Here is a 23,332-nt window from a genome sequence, read left to right as displayed (position 1 = left end):
GTTTCACTTCTATGAACAAATGTTTTCAAGACAAAACACACACGCTAATGGTCAAGATGTGCTCGTGTTCAAGCTAACTTTCCATGTTGGAACACAAAAACTGAACTTAGTGCTTTCTTATTTAAATCTTTTTTCTAAATTCTGTCCCACCAGCACCGTCACATGCCCGGGGGCAGGTAGTGTGTGGCATGGTGAGGAGGTGGGGCAGAAATGTAACTGACCACATGGGAAGGGTTAGGGGCGGGGCAATATACTCGAGGGGCGGGGCCTCCAGGCTGAAACGCCCCCCAGTGGACAGGAGAGGGAAGGCAGGGGTGGTAGGAGGAGTGATGAGGCAGGTGGGTGGAGTGAGGGTGGGCAGGATGAGGATGAGAAGGTGGCATCGCTGTGGGCAGGTAAGTCGTCTGGGGTGGAGCTTCATAGGGCAGGTGGAGGACAGGGGGAGAGGGGAGGGGCGTCTGGTCAGAGTACAGCAGGGTGGAGGAGGCAGGGCCCGGAGGGGTAGGGGTCATGGAGGAAGTGGCTTCCAGGGAGGGGGCGGGGCCTGAGGAGGTGGAAGGAGACAAAATAACTATTCAAAACAAACCACAATGATTCCGCTCTGGAGGACATTGGTTTTTGTACCGACTCTACCAACACTTGGACTCCAGCCAATGAACCCCCGCCCCCCATACCCTTGAATGCTTCACTGATGACTCACCGCCTCCGCTGTGTCCCTCTGCCAGTCCTTCTCCTGCCCTGTTGGATTCTGGGTACGAGGAGAGGGGCTGATGGGGAATTCTGCTGCTCTCAGGACACGGTGCTGTGGCAGCTGTGGCGAGAAGAAGGCGGGGTCAGAATAGAGGGGCGGGGTTTTCCAAAACTGCCGTGTGGTCTCACCGTGCAGCGGCTGCTCCGGACTCAGGAAAGACGAGTAGTGCTGATACTGGAAGGATGCGTCTGGATGGTTCAGCGGGTAAACCTGCTGCTGCTGCCAGCAGCTCTGATGGTACCACTGCAAACACACACGACCACAACACACTGCATTCTCCACTGAGAGTTTTGCATTTCCTGTAGCTTCTTTTTGTGGTTCTTACCTGAACTCCTAAGTTGAAGTAGTACTGAAGGACTCTGCAGTCTGAAAACACACACACACACACACACAATGAGATGATTGACACACTGCTGGAATCAAACAGCTGCTGAGGATCTGTGACTTCTGACCTCGGGGTAAATCACTGCCATTGGGGTCGTAGGAGTAAGGGGGCGGAGCTACCACCGTACACAAAGGCTCGCCCAGCTCATTGACCAGCCACGGGGATGTGGTTGGCATGACAACTGGAGACAACACAATGCAACTTCAGCATTTGTTTGTGAGCGTGTCTATAAACCTGAGAAGGACTGCATTTGTACCTGGGCGTGTCTGTGTGTGCGCGGCTGGCAGGTGAGAAGCTGCAGGTACACGTGATGATGGGGAGGAGGGTGATGAAGACGAGGAGGAAGGTGAGGAGCAGATAACTAGCGGCTTCACAACCTGAAACGGATGTTAAGACAGAGGGCGCTGCTGAATGCACTCTGTTAGAAGAGCCAGAATCAACGCGAAGACACACACCTGCTGTGTGAAGCTGTAGTTCAGGTCAGGTCTGCCCGGAGAGTCTGCTGGACCTCTTTCTTGCTCATCCTTCCACAATGAAAGATAACAGATCATAAGTTCGATTTATTTTTGATATCAGCAATAGACATTAAGACAAGTTAGCACACTTCATTTGAATACTCTGACAGCAATGACCTTATAGTCAAACTTCTGGGGAAAAGGTTCTTAGATTCCACAATAAAAATTCATTTCTAATAATACAGAGGAAAAGTAGAAGCTATCAGCAGCCAATCAGCAGACAGGTTGGAGGTCAGAGGTGTTACCTGGTTGGTGGAGGGCTCAGAGGTGGAGTAAACACCGGATGTGTCGTAGCTCGGGTCTGAAACAGGCACACGGTCCATTACTTCCACAAACTGAGCGCAGCAGCAGAGATGATGCCACCGATCAGACAGTTCTCACCCTGAGGGCTGTAGATGTACTCCTCTGTGTAGTCCGCTGACACACACATATGGACACAAGCGTTAACACACACACATACACACACAGTTGAGCACACACAAACACTCTCACCCTGGTCCTCCACAGTGCTGGTGTCCTCCTGGTCCTCCTCAGAGGAGCACACGGGGGTGTTTCCAGGTGGGGGTGCAGAGGGGAGTGACCCCGAGCCTCTCTGAAGTCTGTAGGAGGAGCCAGCAGGGGTGGGTGGGGCTCCCATGGCAGGGGGTGGAGCCACCACGGGGCTCTGAGGAAGAGTCGGATGACAGTGATTGGCTGTTGGAGCGGCCGACGCCCCCCTGTGGTTCAGTGTGTGTGTGTGAGTGTGTGTATCTGTGTCTCACAGGCAGGTGAGGGAAGCTGCTGTCAGTCGGCTCGTCCAGCTGGTAGAAAGTGATGCCCGACTCCAGCTCAGCTGCCTCGTCCACAGACTCCCCCGCAAACCCAAAGTGGCAATCTTTGTTCAGCGCCACGGCGAGCTGACGCCGGCTCCGCCTGAACGCACCACATTTACAACAACATGAATCCCATCCTGAACCTCTCAGCTGCTTGTGAAGCGCCTGCTTACCTCGACCTGAAGGTGTAGTTCTCGTAGTCGTGGTAATATCGTCTGCTGGGATGGTAGTAGGTCAGCTGTGGACCAATGAGGTGACGGTTCAGGAAGCGGGCAGAGCTTCTAACAGGAACCCAACACACACACAGACATTTTTAGGGTTAGTTCTTGTCCTCTACATTGACAATGCAGTGACAGCGGCTCCACCTGGAGGCGCCATAGCGAGGAGGCCTGGCTGAGGGGGGCGCATGATGGTGAGGGGAGGCGTACGGGTCGTAGGTCATGGCTCCAGGAGATGGAGGAGGTGGTGGTGGGCGGGGATGTCCTGATGGCTGGAAGCGTGGGGGCAGCGAGGGAGGGGCGGGGCCTCCGTAAGAGGAAGGGGGTGGCATCATTAGCTCCGCCCCCTTCACGCTGCTGCTGCCCCGAGACTTCCTGAAGTACCTCTGGCGGTGATGGCGCGGGCCGCGGGAGTCCGCGTCTGAGACATAACGAGGCAAAGTGAGGAGGCGTGGCTATCGGGCGTCAACAGGAAGTGGAGGTGAAACGTACCCAGGTCTCCTTTCCTGGAGGGGGGTGCGATGTTCCAGGCAGGGACCGGGTTGACAGGCTTCAGGTCGGTCAGAGGGACCAGGTGTCTGTCGGACAGGAAGCGCTCAGGTTAACCGGCAGCGGCGCGTTGTAAAGGCCGCGGCGCTCCACGGTGCTGCGGCTCACTTCTCTCCCAGCTCCTCGATGAAGACGGTGACGGCGCTCATGTGTGTTCCCACTTCCTGAATGAAGGCGTTGTAGTATTTCCCCTTTGGCTCCAGACGCACCTGAAACACAGCAGATGTTCCAAACAGGCGTCTATACAGCAGAACACCACAGGAGGGCGCCACTGTTCAGTCACCCATGAAGTATTTAAAACAGAACTGCTTTCAAGTTCACTCCAGTCATTCATCACCCACTCCTCCATTTCCCTCCACAGTGTCCAAATGTTGACATTTTTTAGCCCAAACGTTTTAACTGTTTGAGTAGTTAAAGTTCTGCTACCTGACATTTGTCTCCCAGGAAGTATTGCCTCCCTGCAAACACCATGTAGTCCGTCTTCTGCATTTCTGTCACACAGGAAGAACATTACAGTGAGTAAGTCTGCAGAAAAGGCACAGTAATCTGATTACAGGACTGCCCCACCTTTGCAGGTGTCCTGCCAAACATCAAACTCCAGGTTTCTGTAAACTTCTCCATCCAGAGACTTCATCACTTTGTAGGGCAGCGACAATCTGGAGGTGGGCGGGGCTTCAGATGGAACCTGATCAACCAAACAAGCAGCAGCACTGTCACAGATTTCACCTGAAACAAGGGAGGATCACTTTTCCTCCTTTGGTCCATTTCGTTGTGTGATGAGCTGTGTGAGCTCACTCAGCTTCATGGCTGAACACACTCATACCTTCTGATCCTCCGTCACACCTCCACCTGCCTCCAACTCCTCCCTGTAAATCAAATGAACAGGAAGGCGAAGAAGGTAAAAGATCTTTTTAATAAAAAGAAGGTAGTGTGTGACCAACAGCGTGTGTTCATATTTTACTATAGGGATGGTATTATTGGGGACACCAGTTGCTACAATGCGTAAATATACAATGCATTACTAAGCATGCCTGCATCCTAACAGCCTTATTGCGTTTGCATTTTGACTTGTCTCTGTAGTTTCCTCAAAGATGGGATCAGTCTCGTTCTCCAATGCTAACCTCCATCTCCAGTGACTTTTTAGTCTCACATTGATCACAGTTATAATTTGATGCATTTGAAAATAAAATGGAGTGTCTTCTGCTTAAAAGAAAAGTGTCACATTCTGGGGAGCACTGTGATGCCAGCAGCACAGCTCATTATTTCCACACATCGTCAAAGTCTGTTCAATTTATCTTTAACAATTCTTAGTGTGAAAGTACATTCTTCTATTTGAATATGTTCATTCTGAGATTCACTGAGAATTTACTGTGAAACCAGGAATGACTGGAGTTACCCTGCTATTGTGTATGACCATTAGCAAATAAATGTAAGTCATTATATTGTCCTCAGTGAATTTCTCAGCTTTTACTTTCAGGTGTATATTCTGAGTTCATTTTGTGAAATGGGTTGTCAAAAATTTAAAATAAAACATTTACTTTCATGTACTAAAGAGTTTGAATGCTTTTCTCTGAAGGAATGATATTGATTTTAATCCCCCATGGGGAGTAGCTATCAGTTTGAAGGTCTGCCAGTATATAGAGATTTAATATATAGCAAGAAAGCTTGGTGTCAGTTACAGTCTATCACACTATATGTGACAGTGATGGAGAGCTGTGTGTGTGTGTGTGTGTGTACCTGTGTCCGCGGTCCTCTGCGTCGTAACTGAAGTCGATGTCGCTGCAGACTGATGGACTGTTTCTATAGCGTCGACCTCCGACCCTGAAGGCCTCCATGGCCTGACAAAGCTCCACTTCCTCCACCCCAAACACTTTTGTGTACAGAAGCTCGTACAGGAGCGCTGTACACACACACACACGTAAAACAAACACTACACACTTCACACACCATCACCATACACACGTATATCTGTCAGGCTGCGTGGGGGCACTCACACTGACACATGGCGGCGACGGCGGGGTAACTCTTTGGATATGCAATGTCGTAATGACCGTTGATGGAACAACACAGTGTTATCTGGGCAGAGACATAGAAAGGGGCGGGTCAGCACCAAGCAATCACATTCATTATCACTACATTGTTGTTGCTCACCTTATCCACAAAGTCCTCTTCTTCTGATATCACATTAGCCGGTTTCCCGGGGAAGCGGTAGATCAGGAAACATCGCCTGCAAAGACAACGCACATATCAAATGTGACTGGTCAGTTTGGGTTTCATTACTTTGGATTCTTGACTGCTTCTGATTGGACGGTGGGAGCTGGAGGCGGGGCTTAGAGCTTTACTGGAGCCGTCAATCAGCTGGTTGAGCTCACCTGTAGAGTTGCGACAGAGCTTTAATCTCCACCTGGCCCACTGTCTCCTGAAAAACACACACACACACACACACACACACACACACACACACACACACACACACACACACACACACACACACACACACACACACACACACACACACACACACACACACACACACACACACACACACACACACACACACACACACACACACACACACACACACACACACACACACACACACACACACACACACACACACACACACACACACACACACACACACACACACACACACGGTTGCCATAGCGATTCTCCCTCGAAGAGCTTTAAATGAATCTGCTCACCTTTGGATCTTCCAGACGTTCCAGGTATTTCTCAAATGAGCCTTCAACGAACTGAAGAACAGAAACCCGTTCCACTTTAGTTCAGCTCCCAGGTTCAGCTAGGAGGCCAACGGTCTCCACTTGTGGTGACACTGAACATTTCTTTATAATAAAAACTCCAATTTGGACTGGCTCAGGCTGCCCTAGACTGTTTTCTAGTTGAGCTGCTATTGGTTTAGACTCCTGGAAGACTGGGGAGTCATAGTCCCTGACTGAAAGTTTGTAGTCTGAGCTTCTTACATAAAAGGCATTTTCAAATGTAAGCCTTGAACAGGAACACCGTTGCTCATCGTCTGCATCAACTTGCCACCAATCGACATCAACAGCAGGTGGGAAATGGAAGAAGTTTCATAATGCACTGCAGTGCATAGAAGCTGCCACACTTTTGTGCTGCCCAGCTGTCAACTTTTATCCATGCAGTGGACTCAAATCTGTGCAACAGCGGAACTTTTGGGAAGGACGATTGAAACCACATGGAGAATAAAAAAAAAGCTAATGAAATGAACACATTCAAGAGAGTGATCATTTTCCAGAGTGTCAAAAACATTTCGGTCTTGGTTCAGAAGAGTCTGACTCTCAGACTAAATTCGGTGAAGTATTTTGTAATTGTGTAATTTTGTATGTTTTTTTAATGGAAATACTTGAGTCTATTTGTATTTATGTATACATTCAAATGTTTTTGACTCCAAAGTTAACTGCTTTTTGGTGTGGTAACTCCCCCAGGTGCAGGGAAGAAACAGGTTTTGTCTGGAGAATAAAGGGCATTGGTGGTATTACATAAGGATTGTAATGTGAGTAATGGTGAATGAATCGAAAACCACCACGGGAATCTCAGTGTGAATTATGAAATAATTAAACTTTCACTTGGGCATTTTTCTAATAGGTAATCACAGTGCACATGTCCTCTTATAATGGACTTTGATTTTTGGCTCACAGAAAAACATGTCCAGAGCAATTTCTCACCCTCAAATGGAAAACCTAAATGTACGATTTTAGATGAAAACTATGCAGGATGTTTTAAGATGTTGAGTTATTTTACTAGATTTAGTTGATTTCTTTTGTGACACACTCAATTACTTTCAAGTGTGAGGTTATTCGTTTGTTGGTTAACTAATGAGGTTAGTTGCACCTGTGTTAAACTCACCGGTTCAAAGTTGCACCTGTTGGCTCTCATGAAGTCTGCACAGTCCTGTCTGATCCTCTGGTGGTAGTTCTGGGAGTAATACAACTATACACACACACACAGTAAATTTATTCAAACATTTCTAGACAATCCATAGGAATCTTCGCTGTTCTTGTCTTGTTGGTTCTAAATGCTGCATTCGATATTATTGATCACAGAATCCTATGATGGATGTCCGTTTGTGTTAGGACCCATGCTTTTCACATGCTCACTAAAGGGAATATTACGAGTAAAGACTCCTTTAACTTCCATTGATATGCAAATGATACATAAGTCAATCTATGAAACAAAATGATCCTGATCAACTTATAAAACTAGAGGCTTGTCTTCGAAAGATAAAACCCAGGATGAGCTTGAATTTTTTGCTCCTGAACTCAGGAGTAAGTAGAAGTTATATTTGATCCAAATCATACAGTAACACTGGGTGGTGTTAGTTTGACCTCCAGCACCACTCTGAGGAATCTGGGAATTTCTTTTGACCACTTATACTTCAACTCCCACGTGGAAGAAAAAAAAAGAGTCTGCAGGACCTCCTTTTTTCATCTGTTCTAAAGCAGAATGTTCGGCAGAGCTTTCAGCTATCAGGCTCCAGTTCCCAGCTTCAATTAAGGTCTCTATGTTTAAGTACTTTCTATTTAATAAATCTTAGTGCTGGTGCAGGCCACTTTGGACCATTTTCTAGTGAAGCTGCCACAGGTTTAGACCGCTGGGAGCTCCGTCCGTCCCTCCTTCTCCGGCTCACCTGCTCGGACACGGCCCGGAACAGACTGGACGCGTCCCTGGCCACCATCTTCCGGTACAGACCCAGACTGGACAAATACTCGTCCATGTTGACGAAGTACTTCTTCATCCCTTTCTGCATCCCGCCGCCGGTCCGCCTCAGCTCCGGGTGGACTCCCGGTACCCTGCTCACACGGTAGCGCGTGCCATCGGTCATCAACAGGTGAGTCTAATCAAGGTTGATTAGTGCGTCTGGGGCGTTCAGGTACACAGAGAGGGTCGTAAATAATAGAGTTTACATGTCATGGTTAAAGGGAGATATTTTTAAAGGGAGGTTGAAAACACACCTCTTTAATATGGCTTTTAATTGACCTTTTATAGTTCTTATCTCCATCATTTTCATTTTTTATCATTTTTATTTTTAATCTACTTATCCTATTTATTCGTTCTATTTTTATTATGTACTTCTAACTTATTTTACTTTTTCAATTTTTAATCTTATCTTACTTATTTTCTATTAACTTTGTATCATGTCTTTTTAGCTGTTTCCTGAGGGGGGTCCTTCACACCGGGAGTTGGTCCGGGCTGGCCTGGGGGGGGCGGGTTCCCCTTGGTCTGATGGGGTCGGGAGTCGAGCCCTGGGGCCCCAGTATCAAATAATGACCTTCGCCTTGGTGTGGACGGCCCCACTGGTAGTGTTTTCCCATGATGCTTAGTGCCATGCCATGTCTCCTCTGCTTTGTTGTGCGCAAAAAATTGGGAGTGTTTGTGTGCGGTTTTTATTCTTTTGTTTTTATTACTGTTTTTACTGTTCAGCACTTTGCGTTGCTATACAAACAAAGTTTGATTTGATTTGATTTGATAAAAGGACAATATAACTAAAGGTGACATGCACGGCCGTGACTACATAACACAATTCAACATTAATATGTTTGTGTGTTTCGAGCTTGTCATGTCACATTCAGAAGTTCTTGTAAGTTCTTGTAAGAGTTGAATCAAATCAAAGGAATCAAACAGGGGCCCTAATATGATTGCAGTCCCTCAGTTTGACCATCGGGAGGCGGTAAAGCTTCTCATGTTTCAATGTCCTTAGAAGAAGAAGCGGTGTTGACAGTACGCAGCTGCGCATGCGCCTTGTCACGCTGCTGTCCCTGACGGGGTCGTCTGTGTGTATCCATGGTCGTCCTGATCTGGTCCCGGTCCTGATCTGCTTCTGCTCCACATGTACCGGCTGCTACCGAGGCGGCTGTGGCCGCTCAGCGGACCACCGGGCCTCCGGCAGCCCGCCTCTCCGCGCTTGTTGAGCGGGCTGCCTGCCGCGAAGGTCCGCAGCACCTTTCTGGACTTCTTCACGGAGAAACACGGACACCTGCTGGTCCCGTCCTCCCCGGTCCGTCCCCGAGGAGACCCCAGCCTGCTGTTCGTTAACGCCGGCATGAATCAGGTCAGAGAACAGAGGACTGCTCAACCATTCTGAATGTTACTGAGTCAGAGCTGAAGGCGTTTCTGGTCCGGTCTGGTGTTTTGGATCAATCGGCTTCCCTGTTAACTGGTGACAGCCTTCCTCTCGTGCGCTAACAGCAGATATTAAGAACCCGACAGAAGTCCGGAGTTGTCTGGATGAATCACAGTGAAGTTTGAAGTCTTCGTACTTTCTGTGAGGCTCTGTGGTTGTTTGGTGAACGTGTCACATCGTGACTGTCACTCAGCCGCAGCTGCACGCGCTCAGGTAACATCTGGGTCCTGTCACTGGAGAGAGGCGGCAACCACCTCTGGATCAACCTGTCATCACAGTCAGTGGACAGTAGAGGATTCACCGGTTTTTACTGAACTAACAGCATCAGACTTGAGCTACAAAAGAGAAAAACTGAACATTAGACCACCGAGAGGTCAGAGGAACACTGGCATTTAATGAACCGCAGTATCAGAACTGGGATTCAGTGATCAAAGAACAAAATACTGACACAGCATATGAAATATTTCTGAAAGCCTTCAAAACACTTTCTGATAAACACTGTCCATGAATCAAAAAAGTAAGAAACACAAAAGGATCCAGGATTCTTCAATTAATGGAAACAGTCACCACCTCCAGAGATAAGAAGTTTGTACTCTTTATTGATTACACAACAGAACTTGAAATATTGACAGATAAATTATAACATGATGGGGTCTCTATTGTTCTACACCAGATGAAAAAGATACTTCAGCCACGGTCAACCAGTGAAAATGGTGTATTTCGGTTATCATGCTTAGACACTGGTTGTTGTGCTCACTACTGGTACCCAAGCTCTATATTCTACATATAAATGACATATATCAGGTTTAAGATGTGACCGTGCGCTGTAAGCTCGTGAACGCTCTGCACGGCCAGTTCAACGGCATGTCGGAGATCAGAGATTTGCTTTGTTGGTTTGTTCAGTTTAAGCCAATCTTCCTGGGAACGGTGGACCCCCGCAGCGAGATGGCGTCTTACCGCCGGGTGGTCAACAGCCAGAAGTGCGTTCGAGCCGGTGGGAAACACAACGACCTGGACGACGTTGGCCGAGACGGATACCACCACACGTTCTTTGAGATGCTGGGCAGCTGGTCGTTTGGAGACTACTTCAAGGTGAGACGGACAGGAGAGGGGGCGGTGCTTCCTGTTCGCGCTCAGAGCTGTCAGAGGGCGTCCTCTGAACCTTTTCGGGTGTTTTCAGGAGGAAGCGTGTCACATGGCGTGGAGCCTCCTCACAGAGCATTATGGGATCCCTGTGGACCGACTGTACGTGTCTTACTTCGGCGGGGACGCCGCGTCCGGGCTCCCAGCTGACGAGGAGACGCGTCTCATCTGGCTGGACGTCGGGTGAGTCCAGATCGGTGCGCCCCCTTCTCAGACCGGGCTGCTTGAGGCTGCGCTGACCTCCGCTCCGTTCCTCAGCGTCCCCCCCGCGCGCCTCCGGCCCTTTGGGATGAAAGACAACTTCTGGGAGATGGGGGAGTCGGGCCCTTGCGGCCCCTGCACCGAGATCCATTATGACCACGTGGGCGGCAGAGACGCCGCGATGCTGGTCAACGCCGACAGTCCAGAGGTGGTGGAGATCTGGAACCTGGTCTTCATGCAGTACAACCGGTTTGTTCCCTCAGCTCCTCCACCTCAGACCAGATTCACTTATTGAAAAACACATGAAACTGGTTCAGACCAGATAAACTTGTATCTTCAACAACCAGTGTGTGTCCTCAGGGAGGCGGACCGCAGCCTGCGGCTGTTGCCCCGGTTCAGCGTGGACACCGGGTTGGGCCTGGAGCGGCTGGTGAGCGTCCTGCAGGGAAAAACCTCAAACTACGACACAGACCTGTTCACTCCGCTGCTGCACGCTATCCACCAGGTACCCACGCCTGTCGCCGTGACGACCGCCCGTTTCCGCGGTCAGCTCCGGCATAATGATCGCTGTGTCCTCAGAGGTCGCGGGTGAGGCCGTACGAGGGCGGGTCCAGCGGAGGGCAGGTGGATCTGGCTTACAGAGTCGTGGCCGACCACATCCGGACTCTGGCGGTGTGCATCGCTGACGGCGTCCACCCGGGCATGTCTGGGGCCGAGTGAGTGGCTCTCCGGGCAGCTGTCGGCACTGTGACGTCACCTGGGGGCGGAGTCACTGAGTTTATCCTCTGTCAGGTTGGTGCTGAGGAGGATTTTGCGGCGGGCGGTCCGTTTCTGTGTGGAGGTCCTTCAGACTCCTCAGGGAGCGCTGGCCGGCCTGGTTCCCACCGTCACACACCTGCTGGTAAACTGCGTTTCCCAGAATCCTCTCCGAGTCCGCACCGCAGCCGCTGACGGTCTGTTTGCTGCAGGGCGACACGTATCCGGAGCTGCGCCGCGAGCAGGATCGCGTGAGTTTTCTGTCGCGTGGCGGCTGCACGAGGTGAGTGACGCCACAGGAAGTCGTCACCGGCTGCTGTCTCGCAGGTGATCGATGTCATCAACGAGAACGAGGATCAGTTTCTGTCGTCCCTGCAGCAGGGCAGCCGGCTGATCCGGCGCACGCTCGGCCGCATGAAGTCCAAACAGGAAGTCTTCCCTGGTCAGTGACCGCTGTGATGTGTTGACGGTCTCTGCGATGTGTTCACTGCCCTCCGTGTAACACAGCGTCCGGTGTTTCAGCCTCAGTGGCCTGGTCTCTGCACCGGGACCTGGGCTTCCCTCTGGACCTGGTGGACTTGATGCTGGAGGAGTCGGGGGTCCGGGTGGACTCTCAGGAGCTGGACCGCCTGATCGCAGAGAACCAGAAGGTAGACGGTTTTTAACTTGCACCCTGCTGCTGCGGACTCAGGTGATTGCTGATCCGTCTCTACTGGTGGTTTCCAGGCGAACGCCGACCTGCCTGCGGGCGCCGCGTCCCCTGAGGCGCTAGACGTGGTCAGCTTGGCGGAGCTGCGGCGTCTCGGGGTCCCCCACAGCGACGACGGCCTCAAATATTCCTACCGCTTGGAGCGCGGGCGATACGGTAACGCAGTCGACCCGAGTCCCGCCTGCACGGGCGTTGATTACGCTCACACTGCGACCTCCGACCCCGCACAGTGTTCCCAACATGCCGGGCGAGCGTCCTGGCTCTGTATGACGGCGGCGCCCTGGTGTCGGAGGTCGGGGAGGGTCGGCGCTGCGGGGTGGTGTTGGACCGGACCTGCTTCTATTCCGAGCAGGGCGGTCAGTCGCACGACCGAGGGTACTTCACCCGGGACGGGCTGCAGGTCAGCTGGTGACGCACACAGGTGCATCATGGGAACGGTGTGCCGCCGTCCAGGTTACCGCAGGCCTGTGATCTCTCTTCAGGATGTGCTGTATCCGGTGGAGGCGGTGGTCCAAGCCGGGGGATACGTGGTCCACCAGGCGGTTGCGGCGGACAGCCTGCGGATCGGAGACCAGGTGCAGCTTCACCTCGACCAGGTAACCAGACTGACGGCTCGCTGCTCTGCTGCAACATCGCGGCGCATCGGGCAGCTCGTACTGACCTCTGGTGGGTGGTGGTTCTCGTCTCAGGCGCACCGGCTGTCCTGTATGGTGAAACACACGGCCACTCACGTGCTCAACTTCGCTCTGAGGAAACTTCTGGGCCCGTCGACGCAGCAGAGGGGATCTCACGTGTCCGCCGACCGTCTGCGCTTCGACTGCAGCATCAAGGTTAGCACAGCTGGCCGTGTGTGTGTGTGTGGCCTTCCTGTCAGTGTGTGTGTGACCCTCTGCCTGTCGTCTCCAGGGCTCCCTGAGCAGCTCTCAGCTGCAGCAGCTTGAAGAACTCATCAGTATCATCATCTCAGAAAACCAGGTGGTCCACAGCCAGGAGGTCCCCCTGCAGGCCGCTCGCAGCATCGCAGGCCTGAGGACGGTGGACGAGGTCTCTCCTCATTCTGAGTGTGTGTGTTCGTAGGTGTGTACATGTGTTCCACGTGTGTGTGTGTGTGTGTGTGTGTTCCAGGTGTATCCCGACCCGGTCCGTGTGGTGTCTCTGGAGGTTCCAGTTTCGGAGCTGCTGGACGGCCAGACGGCCCGGGAGACGTCTGTGGAGCTCTGCTGCGGAACGTGAGACTGAAACACGGCTGTACACATCCGTTCACTCACTCACTCATTCACTCGCTCACTCCGCTGGATGTCCTCAGCCACCTGCTGCGGACCGCAGACATCGAGGACCTGGTGATCACCTCAGAGAGGCAGATGGTGAGAGGAATCAGCCGGATCATCGCCGTGACGGGACGGGAAGCCACACAGGTCAGAGGAGTGAGCGAGTGAGTGAGTGAGCATGAGCTCTGTCTGAAAACAGTCGTCTCATGACTGGCTGTGACCAGGCTCGGGAGGCGGGACACGTTCTGTCAGAGGAAGTGGACTCGCTGTCCGTCAGGTTGTCAGACGGCACGCCCTCAACCATCGACGCCACCCGGCGCCTCGCCAAGGAGGTCGGCGTCCTCTCTGACGTAAGCCCGTCACACTGCAGCCTGTGGGAGGGGTGGCGCGTGGCGGCCGTTTGACCCCGTGTGCTGTCTGACAGGCTGTGGACAACACGCCCATCCCCCAGTGGCAGCGCAAGGAACTGCAGGCACGCCTGAAAGCCCTGCAGAGGAGCGCCAACACCCGCCTGCGCAAGCTTGAAGCCAAAGAGGTACGTGCACATACACACTCATACACATACATGCACACACACTAACACTTTTCCCCATCATGCTTTGCCCAGGCTGCAGTGAAGGCTCAGGAGGTGCTGGAGAAGAGGGAGAAGTTGAAAGATGTGTTTGTGGATCACGTGGAGACAGACTCTCTGTCGGTACGAAACCGTAACTCTGTGAACCGACGAGCCGTCGCTGTAATCTGAATAATCTGTCCGGGGCTGTTCCAGGTGCTGATGAAGACCGTGAACCAGCTCAGCTCCGCCGCGCCACTCAGCCATGTGATGCTGCTGGCTCCCCAGAGGGATTCTGGGAAAGTTTTCTGTGCTTGTCAAGTTCCAAAGGTGACGTCCGATTATTTCATGGAGGGCGGGGCCTTTCTGAAATTTCAAATTAGAAAATGGGCGTTCTCTGACAGGCCGTCTCTCCACAGGATTCGCCAATCCTCGCTGCCTCCGATTGGGCAATGGCCGTTTGTCATCACTTCGGTGGGAACGCCGGAGGGTCAGCGGTGGTCGCCAAGGGAATGGGGAACTGCAGCGATGTGTCCGAGGCTCTCCGGTGGGCGGAGGAGTTTGCTCGCCGTACAACACAGCGATGATAGCGTCAGTAGGCCGCTGTGCGGCCTCTGATAGAACTTTGTTTTTTTTTATAAAGGTTTCTTTTTTGTGGAAAGAAAAAGGAATCATCTGTACTACTCAGTCACCACTTTATTATGAGTATATAGTCACACACCATCTGACCAATCAGAGAGCAGGAGGGCACACAGGTGGCTCTGCAGGTCCGGGCCGGGGTCAGGCTGCTCCGCCGTCCTCACAGCAGAGACAGTTCGAGCCACTGAAGGAGACAGACGTCCAAATATGGACGACGTGGTTTTGTGACTTTTGTCCACTTGGTACAAAGAATTTTTCAAGAATGTAAAAGTTACTGAGAATAAAGTTTTATATATATATTCCTCGGCAGGTTCTCTACTTTATATGTCATCTTAACAGTGAGAGACAGCAGCTCTGCTCATTAACTAGTTGCTGTTCTAGCTGTGGAGGTTTCATACCTGCGAGAAGTTCAGCCGGATGGTTCCCGATCCACTTTCGTCCATCGACTGAAACGTGTCTAAAGAGTGAGAAAGAAGAGCGTCAAGAGGAGCAGCGAGCCAGCAGCGAGGATTCTGCTGAGTCGACACTCACCAAACATGTTCTCCAGGCGAACCATGCAGCCCACAAAGTTATCGAAGTCGATGGTGAGGTCTAGCTCGCTGTACCGAGCCACCAAGATCTGATGCAGAGGGTTGTTCAGACGGAAGCCTGGCAGACAGAGCAGAGGGCAGAGGGAGCGTCAGTACGTGGCCACGGCGTGAACGAACCGACGGGCGGTCTACCTGTTTCCTCCACAGCCACACGCATCTCTGTGGAGCTCATCGTCCCGGAGTTATCCACGTCGTGCTCCCGGTACACTTTCTGGCAACAAACAGCACAAAGTCCAAACGGTTTCTCTTCTGGTGTAAAATATCGAGACGTTCTATGACTGAATTTTTCAGTTTTGGTCTGTGGTGGAGCCAGAGTGGGGGCAAGGGGGCGGTTGGCCCAGGGCCCACAAGGTCATAGGGCCCCGTTTCATGTGGTGTGTTCACATTTACTCGTAAATAAATTATTATAATAAAATGTGCAGTGTGTGTGAGAAGGTATACACATATGATTGTGGGCTCCGATTTGCCAATTCTTACATTATGAGTGTCCATGAATGCATCAGAGCTGTAAGCCAGCGCTGATTGGCTGTGCGGCATGAACGAGTTTTTTCTTTTGCACTTGATCTGAACTCTTTGGAGGGAAGTTCAACAGTATGCTAAACACTATGCTAGCCGCTAGCAGTACTACCCAAAACCTAACATCGGAGCCACTGGTGAGTCAGTGAAACCTTCAAAAATATTATCTTTATCAGAATGCTGTGGTCTTAAACACCTGGATATTTGAATGTGCCTTGTGTTGCTCTCAACTATAAGAGACCGCCGAGTCTATTTTTTTCTCTAATATACGTGAATTCCAAAAGATATAGATCGCTGTGTCTATATCTATCTGAATAGATTGTGTAATTTTAGACCAGCTGTGTTCATTTTATATTTAAGCTGGATCAAAGATGGTACAGATTTACCCAGTGAGTTTTTAATCTGAGCTTTCAGGACCATGGACAGCGGACGCTCTGAGATTGACAGCTGTCAGGCTGCAATTGTGTGTGTGTGTGTGTGTGTGTATTTGTTCTTCAGAACAAGTTTGTGACTTTATTCTGCTTTCTGAGGCATATAGGTTTGCTTGACTCAATAAAAGTGAGTGTGTTGTTTGATGGTAGCATGAGGGATTGTTTGAATGGTAAAATTACTATCATAAGGGTCCGTCGAGAATGCTCCGCCCCCTCTGTATTGAGACCCACGCTCCACCTCTGGTTGTGGGTAAACTCACCAGGTAATTGTCGATTTTGGTCCACAGAATTTTAAACTCCACCAGGCCGAGTTTCCCGCTGCCGTCTTTCTGGAGCGACGGGTTCAGGAAGTGATGCCATCAAGGCTCGACCACAGTAAGAGCTCTACTAAGAGACGGGATTTTCACAGTTAAAGCCGTGAACAGCAGTGAAGGATACATCCAGCATGTTGACCATGTTACGACATGTCGTGAGGCTGAAGCCACTCGTCTTCACGTCAGACCCTGAGGAGCAGAGGGACACGGCGTTGACCTAAAGAGTCATGGTAGAGAGAGAGAGAACAGTCTGACTTGGAGTGACTCTTACGTTTGGTGACCACCCTGTTGAGGATCCTCTGCAGCTCGAAGGCGCTGATCTCGGCGTCCTGCAGAAACACAAATGCTCAGATCAAGCAGCTCCATCGGTCACTTCTGCTTCTCAGACCGGTTCCAGGCAGCTCACCCCTCCGGCCAGCTGTCCAAACAGACCCCTGAAGCGGTCGTCAATGTCGTCCTCATCGAAGTCGATCTGCGTCAAGACAGCAAAACTTCCAGTATCAATTCTACAATACCCATAATCCTCAGGTGCAGTCGTAAAGGAGACGCTTGAAAACAAACAGGTGGATCAGGGTCTCACCTTCTCTACGTTGCTCTCAATGGGGTCGTCCAGCTCTCTGAAAACAAACAGAGGTGTTTTGTCAAACGCTGTATTTAGAATTTTTTGGATAAATTGAGTGAGAGGAGCAGTCAGTCAGCTCAGATCTGAAAACATCCTGCTTTAAGTGTTTAAGTAGCTGTGATGTGCGGTCTTGGTCTTATGATGTTAACATATGAACAGCATGATGAGGAGGACTGTTTAAATACCAATTCTATTTGTTAAACTCCTTGTCAGAGAACAAGGAGGGGTGCTACCATCACTTACTGGAAGTCCGCCTGTTTCTCGGTGAAAATGCGCACGCAGAAGTCTCCGTTCTTGTTGGGTTCAAAGGTCGATGGGACCAGCACGTACTCTCCGGGCGGCAGAGACAGGCGGGTGCACACCTCCCGCAGGTTGATGAAGGTCTCGGAGCGAGCAGCCGAGGAGTTCCGCAGGAAGAAGTTCCTGTTCAGATGGATGTTCCTTTGACCAGAAAACTGACAGGGAGACGCGGGTCAACTCCAACCAATCACAGCTTCCACCGACACGCCGACCTCTGCGAGCGCTGACGAGGCTCACCTGATCAGGAACCTGAATGACAAGAATGAAACAGGTTCAGTTTGATCAAAGCGGCAGAATTCAAAAGGAACTCACACGTGAAACCTGGAGAAGACTCCTCTTCCTCGCTCCACTCACCTCATAGACTGCAAAGCCGATGGTGTGCACATCCTCGCCCATCTTCCTCATGCGGCGCCGGTTCTTCTGAATCACTCCGATCACCAGGCTGCAGCCGGCCTCTCCGTCATCGGGGTCGTCGTCCTCCTCGTCCAGGCGGATCACAAACTGAGGGTTGGTCCAGAAGGAGTCTGCAGATCAGAGCCACCGTCAAGTGTTGTTCAGGTGATGAACCACCTCCACGTCCAACTCATACTGCAGTCGTCTCTGCCAGTAAATTGTTTGACAAATGATCATAAAAGTGATTTATTTGGTCCTGACTGCAACCTGCTTTCAGGGCGATCATTGACTGAATGTCCACACTGTGGACAGGTTGCTTGACACTTCCTCAGACAGATACCGGAGGCACTTTTGTCTGTCTTCCGTGTTCATTTTGTTTCCAAGTGGCTTCCAGATGTGTAACTAGCAGAGTAATACCACTGATAACCAGTGGAGGCAGTGTGGAGCAGTATAGCTTATGAAAAAGGAACAAAGGAGGCAACAGGAAATAAGGTTATTTCAAAGAAAAGCTATGTGTTTGGATGCAAACGAATCTCCAGCATGTCCTCAGCTGGACAGCAGGACAGAAAGGCTTCAGGTGTGTCCACAGTTCAGAAACATCCTTAAGTTCAAAACTTAAAGAAAGAAGTTATCCCACCAGATGTCATTTTAGCGCTGTAAATCTGTTTCATGGATATTTGGATTAGATAAATTGTACCAAATTATACCAACCTTCACCGTCTTCTACTGCCCCCTACTGGATGTATTGACTAACAACAATACCAATATCTGCCTTCAAATGTAGTTTATGAAACACAAGGACCTTCCACCACACTCTGTTTGTAGCCTTCCTAAATCTCTGGAAGCCCCATGGTAACCAGAGTCAGCAGCTCACTGGAGAAATGATATTCATCCATGTTAAAGTTCCTCACTTAACTGACAAGGTGAGGAGGACCAGTCAGGAGAGGAAAAGAGAAGAAATGATCAAAAAACCCTGGAAGTGTTGTCTGATGAGCAGCTGGTTGACATGTAACTGCTGTTGTACTAACTGGGGTAGTTCCTGCAGCCTCCGGCCGTGGACCCTCTCCTCCAGCTGCCCTCGTACTTGGACAGAGCCCACTTGGAGATGCTGTCGTCCGTCAGGGCGTCAGGAGTGAGGTTGCAGATCTCCACCCGAGAGTAATGACGGCAGAAGTCTGAGAAGGACATCCTGCAAGACAGAGCTCGGGGTTCACTTCGCTCAGACACAGAGGTGTACCATGCATACAGAAACATTGAGACAGAAGAGTGTGACTGCACAAACACACACACACACACACACACACACACACAGCCTTACCAGAACTCTCCGTCCTCAGAGCGATGGCTCAGACGCTCTCGGTCTTCATCGCTGATGTAACGCCACTGCGCCGAACTGCACACACAGACAAGGTCACAAGGTCGAGGTCATTGGACATACGAGACACACAGCAGTATTTCATTTTAACACTGTTTCAGGACATGTTTTTTGTCTACATCCGTTTATCTTCATTTTGTATGTGGTGGAAGTTTGAGATTACTTGTCGCTCCAGGCTCCGGTCCACTCCACCTGACCCCACGGGTTCCTCATCCGGATCAGTTCCTCCAATTCCCCTTGGTACTCCACCTGCAGCCACGGCAGCCAGTGTTATAGCGTACTCACCTGGTTTTTACCTGCACCCTGAAGCCCAACTGGGGGGGGCTTACCGCAGTTGCACCTGTCAGTGAGTAGGCGTGGCCCTTCACCAGCTTCTCATAAGTGACCGCCTCTGAGTCGGATGAGCTGGTGATCTGAAATGTTTGAATGACAAATGCAGGGTGAAGTCTGAGACAAACCCAAAAAAATATTGAGCTAATGATTTGACATTTGACAGATTTAGCAATTTTGCTCTGAACCTGACTGTGACTGATCTGGACAAAAGCCCCCTCTTACATCGATGGAGCAGCCCAACAGGGACCCTCTGTTGAGAGCTTTCTGGATGATGTGGAACAGCACACGAGGGTTCTCCTTCCTCAGCTCGTGGACCTCAGCGATGCCGCCGGTGAAATCCTCAAAGCCCTCCGTGGTCGATCCTCCGGAGAGAGCCTCATAACACCCGTTCACTCTGCAGTGACAGCAACAGTCACACCCGATCACACAACTCAGAACACACCCAGGTACAACAAAGGACACGGGACAGCTGAAGACACAGGCAGCTCGGTGTGGCGTTAGCGTCAACGTGTTCGTACAGCTGAACATAATCTGGCCGTCATCATCAAGCTCAAACGACCTGACAGGAAGCAGAAACACCTCAAAAACTAACGCCCATCATCCAAATCCAACATGTCAACAGGGACAGGAAGGTGTTGGACAGTCGAGTCCAGAGTCAGGTATTCGGGTCTTACTTGGCGTACGCCTTCTCCAGCAGGGCGCTCCAGAACTCCCTCCCCTCGGCCGAGTGGACAAACATCAGATCTCCATCTTTGACCGGCAGCCGGTCGTCAATCACCACGTCCACCCACTCACCGAACTGCCAGAACTGCAGGTTCACGAGGAGGAATGGAAGACAGTGGGACAGAGAGGGAGGTGTGAGCTTTTATCCGGCGTCTATAGTGAGCTAGCTTCCTCTGGTGCTTGTACCTGAAAGTGGAAGATGCCAGCATATCCGTCTGTGAAGCTCTGTCCATGAGGGACGACTCGAGCCAGGACCTCCTTGTTCAGGGTCAGGGAGGCGATCGCAGCCAGGAGCCAGCAGTCACCTGAAGGAGGACGACCAGGACGAGCAGAGTGTGTGAGTGTGTTCCACTGTGTTTGTGAAGAAGTCCTCACGGAGAAATCCCAACTGTAACTCCACTTCTTTTACCAGTAGAGTAAAATTTATGTAATCAGTAGCTCAGTTTCTCAAATGTCAATGCCATCCTCCGCCCACTGACTGATGCAAATTCAGATTAATAACACAGGAACTTAAACCAGGAAGTGGTTTTTGCCTGCAGAAACTACTAGAGTACTTCCACTACTTAAAATGTACCAGTGACGGACGGTAGCCACACGACTGTCAGTAACTTCCTTAACCGGGGTGAAAGTTACTGAATGAGAACAGCCGGCGTGCGGCTGCGTCCGTTTGAATCTCAGCTTCAGGTTCTCCCGAGGGAGCTGCCGCCCCGACGCGTGTTTACACTCTGCGTCGACAAGACGACACTTGCCAGCGGCAACCTCAGAACCACCCATGCATACAGACAGAACACACACACCCACACACAAACAAAATACACACACACATACTGACACACCCAGCTGAATGGAATTTTACAGGTCAGATTTGTATGAGTGTTGCTGCTGCACTGCAACACTGTGTATGTGTGTGTGTGTGCGTGCACACACGCATGCATGAGATTAATGGAACAAAAAACAAATGTGTTGCTAAATTCATCTGGTATAAGGTTCAACCTTTAAAAGAAACACACACACACACACAGAGTGCTGTGTGCTGTCAGTGTGAAGCTTGTTTTGGAGGGGGGGGTGGAGCTCTGAACAGGTGTGAAGGAGCAGGTAGCCCCGCCCCCTCCGGGTGAGCCTGACTCAGATTCTGCTCTGGAACCGGCTCATCAGGTTTCTCTGATGGGAGACTCTCCTCACCCAGAGCGCCCTGGCAGATGTCCGTCCTCGTGGCCTCGGACACGATGAATTCGGGACACGAAGTTATCTCCTGCACGCAAACACACATCACATCAGGGCCTGGAGGGGCAGTCTGTCACCATGGCAACCAGACCCCAAACAAACACATGACACAGAAGGGAATAAAAACAACCCTGTACTTATGATCATAATGTTCCAGTTATTAATATCATTGGAAGAAACATTATTAATGTGTGATATTAGACTCTTTATTCCTTTTAATCCAAAGAAATGTTTATAAATATAAATATATGAATAATTAACCAAATGATGCATCCTCTGGTACTGTCAATCCGAGAGGATTTGAATATTTCTCAGACTGGTTTCCATATGATCCACATCACACCATCAGGTCCTGATCCCAGCAGAAGCCCAGGTGTGAAAATAAACGTTCTGCATGCAGATTATATCATATTATATGATTAAATAAAATAATCCATTATCGGTCCCACGCTGGGGAAAGCCTGCGGGGTCTGACTTCCTGCCCCCGGGGTTTCAGGACTCACCGTGGGCCGCATCCAGGACACCCCCCGGGTCTTGAAGGAGCCCGGGCCCAGCTCGTTGAAGCCCAGAGAGGTGACGGAGGCCGGGAAAGTTTCATCCTGGAAGAGATAGCCGCTCTCCAGGCACTGCCGCCGCAGACTCTCGAAGTCCTGGTTCAGGTACTTGACGGCGTGGCTGTTGGTTCCGATGCCCTGGCTCTTCTCCCGGTTATGCTGCAGCGTGGACGCGATGCCGGCCATGCTGCCCGTCCTGGAGAGTCCCGGAGGAGTCCTGGAGAGTCCTGGAGGAGTCCTGGAGAATCCCGGAGAGTCCTGGAGAAGTGCTGAAGCGAGCCCTGAGGAGCCCCGCTGCGTCTGGGAGCGGCCTCTCAGGATACGCAGGTGTTCTGATGCCAAGAAGGGCGTGGCGACGGAAACCTCCGCTTTCAAAACAAAACCAGGCAGGGAGGACACTTCAGGCTGGAAACAAAGAAGTTTCTGCGACGAAAACTTCAAATCTTACAAATTGTAACCCCAAACTACAGCCGAGATATGAATGTGACCAGAAAAATTCAGACTTTCAGGTTTCTGACACCTGACTGAGCCTCGTCACACTCAAAATCCTTCATTCAGACAGACGATAAAAATAGGGAATTAAGTTTATTTACAAAACACTTTTCCACTGATTTAATCCCTAAAGTGCTTAATAACAGCAGCCACATTCACACAGGAATGGAGGCAGGTGCAAGGACCTCATTCTTGCTCAAGGACACTTTGGTAAATGGGGCACAAAACCTTCAACCGACCTGCTCTACCAAATGAGCCATAACCTCCCAAAAGTGTGTGTAAAGTTAATTAATGTAAAAATAAAGTGTTCTTTCTGGTGGAGGGGTCCACTCTCTGTGCTGTAGATTCACATCGGCTGAAACAACTTCAAAACTTGAACTTTGAATGAAATAAGAATAGTAAACATTCAAACAGAAACAAACAACAGGTTGCCTTTACACTGATGCTTTTACTGTGAAGTGACTGGATGAGCAGCAGGAGGAGGAGAAGGAGCTGAAACAGGAGGAGGAGGAGGAGCTGCTCCACCCTGACACTGTGAGGAGGATCCCCGCTCACGATCAGCTGGCTCAGCTCACCTGTGACTGAGTTCACCTGGGTGGGGGAACGCCGGATCACCTCAAGGCTTAGAGGGCTCCCCAGTGGTCAAACACAGGAACAGCATCACCTCCCTGTTACTTAACACCACAACTATTCCTCATGAGCAGAGGAGAGAGAGAGATTGGCTCCCATCTTGTACCTTGGACTTTGTTTATGCATATTTTAGATTCCATCTCATGTTAAGTTTTTTTTTTTCTGCAGCTGCTTGC

At 50.6% G+C, this 23,332-nt stretch overlaps 3 protein-coding genes across 3 annotated transcripts; 1 reads left to right on the top strand and 2 right to left on the bottom strand.

Moving 5' to 3' along the window:
* Positions 1–158: 158 nt before the first annotated feature.
* alg13 (ALG13 UDP-N-acetylglucosaminyltransferase subunit) lies at positions 159–8,019 on the bottom strand. The gene is made up of 25 exons (XM_030093394.1): positions 7,900–8,019; positions 7,119–7,202; positions 5,936–5,986; positions 5,603–5,649; positions 5,382–5,457; positions 5,225–5,306; positions 4,968–5,130; positions 4,054–4,096; positions 3,798–3,915; positions 3,657–3,721; positions 3,339–3,439; positions 3,174–3,259; positions 2,829–3,102; positions 2,637–2,744; positions 2,413–2,563; positions 2,144–2,315; positions 2,033–2,068; positions 1,897–1,952; positions 1,592–1,660; positions 1,393–1,513; positions 1,204–1,317; positions 1,077–1,117; positions 880–994; positions 701–811; positions 159–544 (listed from the first exon to the last, which is right to left on the bottom strand). Exons 1-25 carry the CDS (start codon positions 8,017–8,019, stop codon positions 159–161), a joined length of 2,790 nt encoding a protein of 929 aa, XP_029949254.1.
* A 1,007-nt stretch (positions 8,020–9,026) lies between these two features.
* aars2 (alanyl-tRNA synthetase 2, mitochondrial (putative)) lies at positions 9,027–14,855 on the top strand. Its single transcript, XM_030094552.1, has 22 exons — positions 9,027–9,321; positions 10,297–10,485; positions 10,574–10,719; positions 10,795–10,986; positions 11,098–11,242; positions 11,317–11,453; positions 11,530–11,638; positions 11,706–11,744; positions 11,821–11,935; positions 12,016–12,143; positions 12,220–12,358; positions 12,433–12,602; positions 12,685–12,798; positions 12,892–13,032; positions 13,109–13,246; positions 13,328–13,431; positions 13,509–13,617; positions 13,695–13,820; positions 13,895–14,005; positions 14,078–14,164; positions 14,237–14,350; positions 14,440–14,855. Exons 1-22 carry the CDS (start codon positions 9,100–9,102, stop codon positions 14,605–14,607), a joined length of 2,943 nt encoding a protein of 980 aa, XP_029950412.1. The 5' UTR covers positions 9,027–9,099; the 3' UTR covers positions 14,608–14,855.
* LOC115390633 (calpain-2 catalytic subunit-like) lies at positions 14,697–22,354 on the bottom strand. The gene is made up of 21 exons (XM_030094557.1): positions 21,984–22,354; positions 21,439–21,508; positions 20,443–20,561; positions 20,208–20,341; positions 19,756–19,927; positions 19,530–19,613; positions 19,364–19,449; positions 19,144–19,218; positions 18,854–19,014; positions 17,787–17,956; positions 17,670–17,681; positions 17,376–17,587; positions 17,091–17,127; positions 16,917–16,982; positions 16,782–16,839; positions 16,635–16,699; positions 16,457–16,525; positions 15,382–15,460; positions 15,191–15,307; positions 15,058–15,116; positions 14,697–14,843 (listed from the first exon to the last, which is right to left on the bottom strand). Exons 1-21 carry the CDS (start codon positions 22,218–22,220, stop codon positions 14,820–14,822), a joined length of 2,106 nt encoding a protein of 701 aa, XP_029950417.1. The 5' UTR covers positions 22,221–22,354; the 3' UTR covers positions 14,697–14,819.
* Between the last annotated feature and the right edge of the window lie 978 nt (positions 22,355–23,332).

This window comes from Salarias fasciatus, chromosome 6 (genome assembly GCF_902148845.1).
Source record: "Salarias fasciatus chromosome 6, fSalaFa1.1, whole genome shotgun sequence".
Taxonomy (NCBI): domain Eukaryota; kingdom Metazoa; phylum Chordata; class Actinopteri; order Blenniiformes; family Blenniidae; genus Salarias; species Salarias fasciatus.
Note: the sequence above shows the minus strand (reverse complement) of the source record. Positions and strands in the feature narration are given on the sequence as shown.

What these genes read in the sequence shown, in the direction of transcription:
- alg13 (XM_030093394.1), bottom strand. Translation starts at nt 8,019, where the DNA reads ATGCAGAAAGGGATGAAGAAGTACTTCGTCAACATGGACGAGTATTTG. An exon ending in TCCGGGCCGTGTCCGAGCAG is followed by an intron (nt 7,203 to 7,899) that starts GTGAGCCGGAGA and finishes GTGTGTGTATAG; the next exon opens with TTGTATTACTCCCAGAACTA. An exon ending in GCTCTGTCGCAACTCTACAG is followed by an intron (nt 5,458 to 5,602) that starts GTGAGCTCAACC and finishes TTGTCTTTGCAG; the next exon opens with GCGATGTTTCCTGATCTACC.
- aars2 (XM_030094552.1), top strand. Translation starts at nt 9,100, where the DNA reads ATGTACCGGCTGCTACCGAGGCGGCTGTGGCCGCTCAGCGGACCACCG. An exon ending in CTTGGAGCGCGGGCGATACG is followed by an intron (nt 12,359 to 12,432) that starts GTAACGCAGTCG and finishes GACCCCGCACAG; the next exon opens with TGTTCCCAACATGCCGGGCG. An exon ending in GCAAGCTTGAAGCCAAAGAG is followed by an intron (nt 14,006 to 14,077) that starts GTACGTGCACAT and finishes TGCTTTGCCCAG; the next exon opens with GCTGCAGTGAAGGCTCAGGA.
- LOC115390633 (XM_030094557.1), bottom strand. Translation starts at nt 22,220, where the DNA reads ATGGCCGGCATCGCGTCCACGCTGCAGCATAACCGGGAGAAGAGCCAG. An exon ending in CATCTGCCAGGGCGCTCTGG is followed by an intron (nt 20,562 to 21,438) that starts GTGAGGAGAGTC and finishes GTCCTCCTTCAG; the next exon opens with GTGACTGCTGGCTCCTGGCT. An exon ending in TCGCCTGGAGAACATGTTTG is followed by an intron (nt 15,117 to 15,190) that starts GTGAGTGTCGAC and finishes CTCACTCTTTAG; the next exon opens with ACACGTTTCAGTCGATGGAC.